General features: G+C 64.8%; 1 protein-coding gene across 3 annotated transcripts in view; it reads right to left on the reverse strand.

The window, feature by feature from the left end:
• The window catches only part of MAPK12 (mitogen-activated protein kinase 12), an 8,863-nt gene extending 2,990 nt beyond the window's left edge, over window positions 1-5,873 (reverse strand). Inside the window, exons 1-8 of one of the 3 annotated variants that reach the window (XM_032266189.1) lie at window positions 5,435-5,873; window positions 5,218-5,347; window positions 2,616-2,674; window positions 1,477-1,588; window positions 1,318-1,347; window positions 982-1,029; window positions 390-504; window positions 115-186 (exon numbers count right to left, since the gene is read on the reverse strand). In XM_032266189.1, coding sequence (XP_032122080.1) covers window positions 115-186; window positions 390-504; window positions 982-1,029; window positions 1,318-1,347; window positions 1,477-1,588; window positions 2,616-2,674; window positions 5,218-5,347; window positions 5,435-5,559 — 691 coding nt within the window. In that variant the 5' untranslated portion in view covers window positions 5,560-5,873. Of the gene's footprint in view, window positions 1-114; window positions 187-389; window positions 505-981; window positions 1,030-1,248; window positions 1,348-1,476; window positions 1,589-2,615; window positions 2,675-5,217; window positions 5,348-5,434 lie in introns of all 3 variants that reach the window. The other 2 variants (XM_032266188.1, XM_032266191.1) reach the window with 2 other exon arrangements.
• Window positions 5,874-6,417: the final 544 nt, after the last annotated feature.

Here is a 6,417-nt window from a genome sequence, read left to right on the forward strand (position 1 = left end):
GCCCCACCACCCCTCATACCCTCCACCTGGGCAGAAGCCATCCCCCCCAATACCCTCCACCTGGGCAGAAGCCATCCCCACCCACCCTGGTGCTGCCCTGCTGCTGGAGGATACGGTCAGTGCCCTTGAACAGTGTCTTGCCTGTGATCATCTCTGCCATGATGCAGCCCACAGACCAGATGTCCACTGAAATAGAAACCCTGATCAGCTCCATGGGCAGGGGGCCGGAATGAGACGGGAAGGGAGGAGACAGTGACGCAGCCCACTCACCCGGCTCCCACCCCAGCTCAACAGCCTCCCTGGAAGCAGCCACCATGGGCTCTCCGTGAAGAAGGGGGGAAGCAGATGGTGCAGCCTGAGAGGGCCCACATCTCTGGGCAGCTCCTCACCCGTCTGCGTGTAGCGCATCCAATTCAAGATGACCTCGGGTGCCCGGTACCACCGAGTCACCACATACCCAGTCATCTCACTATCGGCCTGCCTGGCCAGGCCAAAGTCCAGGATCTGTGGGAAAATTTAGGAAAGTGGGGTCTAGGGGACTCCGAAGGAGTGGACAGGCCACCCATAATCCAGGACACCCCAAGAGGGCTGGACTTGAAGCCCCCAAGCTGGGGCCTCCTGACAACCTTCCAGGGCTTGAGGTCACAGCCCCAGACCCCAAACTGCCTGAGCTCCCCCCTGTGGCCAGTGCACTGAGCCCAGCTGCACTTCGGAGCAGGTGCCCTCTCCCTGCTGTCACCTGCTGCCGACAAGGCCTCAGCCCTGCCTGAACTAGGCAGAGGCCTGGGGGCGCCTCCCACCCTCACCCACAGCAGGTACGGCAGTGGGCTGTATGACTGCCTCCTGGGGCTCAACCACCCACCCGCTCCTCAGCTCCTGCCCAGAGTCTGGGGTCAGGTCCCCTGCCCAGGCCTGAGGACAGGTGGATAGATGGCAGATCTGAGGGAGCCCATGCTCCAGCTCAGGGACCGCTGCACACACCTTCAGCTCACAGTCTTCGTTCACAGCCAGGTTGCCGGGCTTCAGGTCCTGCGGGCAGAGGAAAGGTGGCCACTGCGTCCCACCCTCCCAAGCATGGGCACAGCCAAGAGCCTGGGTGGGACCTAAAGACAGGGCCACCAGACCTGGCCCCCTTGCTCTCTGCAGCCCTTCAAGGATGGATGAAGGGACCTGGGAACCAGGCAGGCTCCCAAAAGGGGCTGTGCATGGGGCATGGCTCAGTGCCCCCACACCCTGTCAGATCCTCATAGGTGGGACGTGGAGGCAGGGAATTGTGCCGGAGGAGGGCTGATGGGTGGCTTCCCCTCCAGGACTCACTCTGTGGATGATGCCAGCAGCGTGGATATACTGCGGGGGCAGAGGGTTGGGCAGGCGTCAGTACACCGGGGACTCAGAGCCACAAGACCCTCCTCCACCCGGCCACCAGGCCCTGCTGCCTCCCTGCAGCCTCCCCGCAGCCTCCCCTGGGGTCCGTACCTTCAGCCCCTTCAGCATCTGGTACACGAGGAACTGGATCCGGTCCTCTCCCAGCTTCTCATGCTTCATGAGCTTCCCCAGGTCAGTGCCCATGAATGGCATCACCAGGTAACTGTGGGAGGGGCCGGGTGCCCTCAGTGGGCAGACAGCCTCTGCATCCTGGAGGCCCACCCAGCAGGCCCAGGCTGAGACCCATCCCGCTCCAGCAAGTGCCCCTGGGAAGGTCACCCTGCAGCACCTGTCCCCACTGGCCTCAGGGTCCTCGAAGCTGCACCTTGCGGTGCCAGGCTCTATCCTGACCCAACTCCATCCCTAATGCTCACGCCTCCCTCCCACCCCGAGGACTGTCAGGCAGAGAGGAGGCTGCATTTGGGGTTTTTGAACCCTCCACTGAGTGCCCTGCGTGCCAGTGTAGGGGCTGAAGCTGCGTGGTGGAGGCAGCAGGGCTCAAGTCTTCACAGGCAGGGGAGGGAAGCAGTCAGGTTTCAACTTCAGAACTCTGTGCCAGAGATGAGGGAGGTGCCTGGGGGTGACAGGGGCTCACAGGGCATCTGGGTCAGTGGGGTCAGCTGGGCCAGTGGAGACAGACACAGAAGCATGGTATTTAGCACCTCCCCAGCGGCCACTGAGGCCAGCGTGGGTCCTTGACCTCTGCAAGTCAGGCGGGAGGAGCCTGTTGCCCTCTCCAGCTCTTCCGCAGCCTGGCCCTTCACTCTTGGCCGACAAGGTGTGAGTCCCAGGGTGGTCGGCTACAGAGCAGGGGCAGGGCGGGTCCCCCCTGCTGCTTCTCTTGTACCCGTCGGAAAAGGTCAGCAGCTCCCATTACGGGCCACACACTTGGTGCCAGGAAGGTCCCGAGCACGGGACCTTCCTCTTAACAAATGCCCAGGTCCAAGGTTCACACCTCCAGTGCTGGAGAGGGCCCAGGTGCCAGACTTGGAGGGAGGCAGCAGCCCCAACTCTGCTGAGCAGTGCTAGTGCCCGTGGGTCCCAGGAGCATGTGGGGGAGGGGGTGGGCAATGTGCATCCCCCACTCAGCCTACAGGAAGAGAGCCCCATGCCAACCTAGAACCTGAAGCCAGTACCCAGAGCTGCCCAACACCCCTTGTGCCTGGCGGCCAGCCCAGGTCAACACTCACAAGTCTGTGAAGTCATCCAGGGTCTCGTCAGGAGTGAATACGTCCAGCAGCCCGATCACCTGGGGCGGGGGGAGGGCAGGTAGGGTTGAGGGTGCAGCAGAGGACACGGGCTGGGGCACCCCCCAAGAGTGGCACAGTCCCCTGAGCAGGAAACCCCCTCTGCAGCTGCTGTTGTCACGCCCCACTGTCCAAAGGGCCTGGCTCTGCCCACTGGCCATTGGCAGTGTGGCCCAGCCCTGGCACACATACCCACAGACAGGTTATTTTTGGATGGTGACAGCCGAGATCTTCTGGGGGAGGGGCAACCCCAAGCCTAGGCTGGTTTGCTATCCAAAGGGCTCCTGCCCCTTGACCCTTTCTTCCATCTTCTCCCCAACCAAGCAGACCCAGGCCCAGGGTGCGGCAGCGCTATGGGGAGAGGCCAGGCCTCTGCTGGTGAGGCCCAGGCAGGCAGCACCGTGACCAGCCAGACCTGGTCCCCACAACGCCCCTGGTTGGGGAGACGGACAGTGGACAGATCATAAGATAACTGCCACCTCAGCATTTTGGGGTGACAGGGCCTCCAGGGTCCCAGAGAGGCCTGGAGTTTTGCATAGCCAAGGACAGAGGAGCAGGTGGACGTGTGGACGGAGGGAGACACAGAGGGCACACACAGAGTAGCCGAGGCAGGAGGGAGAACACTTGGAGAGTTTGAGGAACACAGAAAGGGAGGCCAGGTGGCCAAGGCCCAGGCCAGGGAGGGGCTAAGGAGAGGCCAGAGGGAGCCGGCAGGGAAGCACACAGCAGGTGAAGGTTTGGCTTTGATCCCAAGAGACAGGGAAGGATTTAAACAGGAGTGTGATGCTAAATGCGTCCTCCTGGCTGTGGTATAGGAACCAGCCTGAGTGAGGCAAGAATAGGCACACAATGGAAGGGCAGCTCCACCGTAGCCACGTGGGCCAGACCTGAGGGCAAGAGTGTGGAGAGAGAAGAAGGAACATGGGGTGGAGGGGCGTCCAGGGAGGCTGGGAGCAGCCAGGACTGCAGTCATGAGAGCTGGAGGGTGCCTGGGAGAGTGGTTTAGCCCAAGACAGAGAGCAGGGTCCTGTGGGCTAGGGGCCACCAGATGGATGGACTTGGCCTCTGTGGTACAGGGACCCACCTGGAGACGGCAGGACTGGGGCCTGTGGCGGAGCCTCCTCCCCCGCTGAGCAAGGCACATGGCCTTGCAGGGCCTTAGTCCCCCAGGAAGATGCCTTCCAGGGGAAGACCCGAAGCCGCAGGCCAGGAGCCCAGGGGGTGGACCCACAGGCACAGGGAGCAGTGACTAAAGAAAAGCCCTGGTGGCCAGGCGCGGTGGCTCACGTGTCATCCCAGCACTCTGGGAAGCCAAGGCGGGCGGATCACCTGAGGTCGGAAGTTCCAGACCAGCCTGACCAACATGGTGAAACTCCACCTCTACTAAAAATACAGAATTACCGGCTGGGTGTGGTGGCGCATGCCTGTAATCCCAGCTACTCGGGAGGCTGAGGTAGGAGAGTTACTTCAACCCGGGAGGCGGATGTTTCGAGGAGCCAAGATTTCACCATTGCACTCAAGCCTGGGCAGCAAGAGCGAAATTCCATCTCCAAAGAAAAAAGAAAAGCCCCCGGCTCTCGGCTGGACAGGGGCAAGGCACAGGCAGGTGAGTGGGTGGGTGGGGTCAGGGGGCCGCAGGGGAGGAGCTGGATAAAACCAAAGGTGGGGAAGGCTGCACTCCTGGGACAAGGCCTGGGTGTGACTGGGAGGTGGTGAGATGGGGGCAGGACTGCTGTCCACCACAAATGGACTTCACAGGGCCAGGGGGGTGAGCTGGGGTCAGGGTGGGCATGGGAAGCCTCAGAGAAAAGCACCCACTCAAGGGGCTGAGGGAGTGGTGGGGGCAGTTTGCTGGCAGACACAAGGACTCATTCTCCCAGGGTGCTGGTGGCTTGGATGACCCAGGAGGGTCCAGAGCGTGTGACCCTGGAGCTAGGATCCAGGCGCCCAGACAAGGGGCAGGGCAGGAGTGACATGGGGGGCAGTGGACAAGTGGAACTGTGTCCAGAAACGGGAGCGCCCCTGGCAGAAAGGTAGGGCTCTCAACAGCCAGCCACGGCCATGGCAGAGGCCCAGGGCAGCTGTGCATCTCACGGGGCTCCTGAGGGCCCAACACTCTCCCTACGTTCTGGACGCGCCCCCTCTCCCCTCGCTGGGTCCGAAACAGAGTGGGCTCCACAGAGGAGCTGGAGAGGGGTCCGGATGGGGAAGAGGAGAGGTGCCCCTTCTAGGAAAATCGTCCAGCCGGGAGCATCCTCTCACCACGGGCTTCCTGGCTGGGGGCAAGGTTTGGCATGAGAGCTGGAGGATCCCCTGGGCCTGGCCAACTCGTGTCCCTGACCAGGGCCTGGCTGAGGCGCGGAGTTGAGGGGCTGAGTCCTTCCCGGGGCTGGCAGAGAAGGGGGAATCGCCTCCCCAAGACAGGGGCTGGGCCCTGCTCTCCTCCTCCCCTGGGGATCCCCGGTCCGGTCCCCGCCCCGCCCCGCAGCCGCCTGCTGAGGGGGCGTCGCTGGGTGGGGAAGCCGAGCGGGGCCGCACGACTCACGTTCTCGTGGCGCATGTGCTTGAGCAGGCGCAGCTCGCGGTAGGCGCGCTTGGCGAACAGCTCGGACTGGAAGGGCCGGTACAGCTTCTTGATGGCCACCTTGGCGCCGGTGCGGCTGTCCACCGCGGAGCTGCGGGGCACACCGCTTAGCGGGAAGGCCGGCCACCCCGCGCAGGCCCCGCCCGCCCCGCCGGCCGCCCACCCGGCCCGCGCTCACCACACCGCGCCGTAGGCGCCCGAGCCCACGGGCTGCAGGTCCCGGTACACGACGCGCACCTCCCAGGCCGTCTTGGTCACCTCCTGGCGGTAAAAGCCGCTGCGGGCGGGCGGCGGAGAGCTCATGGCAGGCCCGGGCGCCGCCCACTCCGCAGAGCCCGCGGGCGGTTCGCCCAGGACCGGGAACCCGGGATCGGCGGGGCTCCCTCGGCGCGCGCCCCGGGCCGGCTCCGCGCGGCTTGTCCGCCCGCCCGCCGCTGGTGCGCTCCTGCTCCCGGCTCTTCCCGCAGGGATGTCCCAGGTGCCAACCCCTGCGCGACCCCAGCCCGGACCCAGGCAGCGCACGGCCCCTCCCCCGCCCGGGGACCAACCGGCCCGCTGGCCGCGCGCACGTGATGCCCTTGTCCGCCCTCCCGCCCCTCCGGAAACCCGAGGCGGCCGCCGCTGGGGGAGGGCCGGAGCCTGGGGGGAAGCGCAGGGGGAGGGGAGTGCCGCCCCGCAGCTTCGTCCGGACCTAGGGCCGGACGCGGCGCGGAGATACCCCTGCCAGCCTCTGCCCTTTGGCTGAACTTCCCTGCCTTGGGGGATGAGGAGGGGAGTTCTCAGCAGGATCCCCGCCGGGCGCCAGTCCTTACTCCCCACAGTTCAGGGCGCTAGGCCCATCCGTGACAGCCTGAGAATCGACTTCTGTCCGCAGCTGCAAGTCACTGTCCGCCTGCCCTGAGTTCCCTAGGCTGAGCCCTGTGTTCCCAGGTTCACCCCAAGGATGCCCTGCCTGTGCCTGACCGTCGTCCCCGAACGTGGGGTCCACCTGCACCTGTTCTGCCTGCATCCCTCTGTCTCCCAGACGCCTCAAGCTGCATCCCCAACCCCACTGCTGTGGCCACTGACCCTGGGCCTCCCAGTCCCATAGGTCCCCGTGGGCCCTTTTGCACCCCAGCTCCTCCCCCTCTCCTGTCTGTGGGGTGCCTTCTCCAAGCATTG

This window comes from Sapajus apella, unplaced genomic scaffold, assembly GCF_009761245.1.
Source record: "Sapajus apella isolate SASKATOON/1434 unplaced genomic scaffold, GSC_monkey_1.0 scaffold156, whole genome shotgun sequence".
NCBI lineage: Eukaryota > Metazoa > Chordata > Mammalia > Primates > Cebidae > Sapajus > Sapajus apella.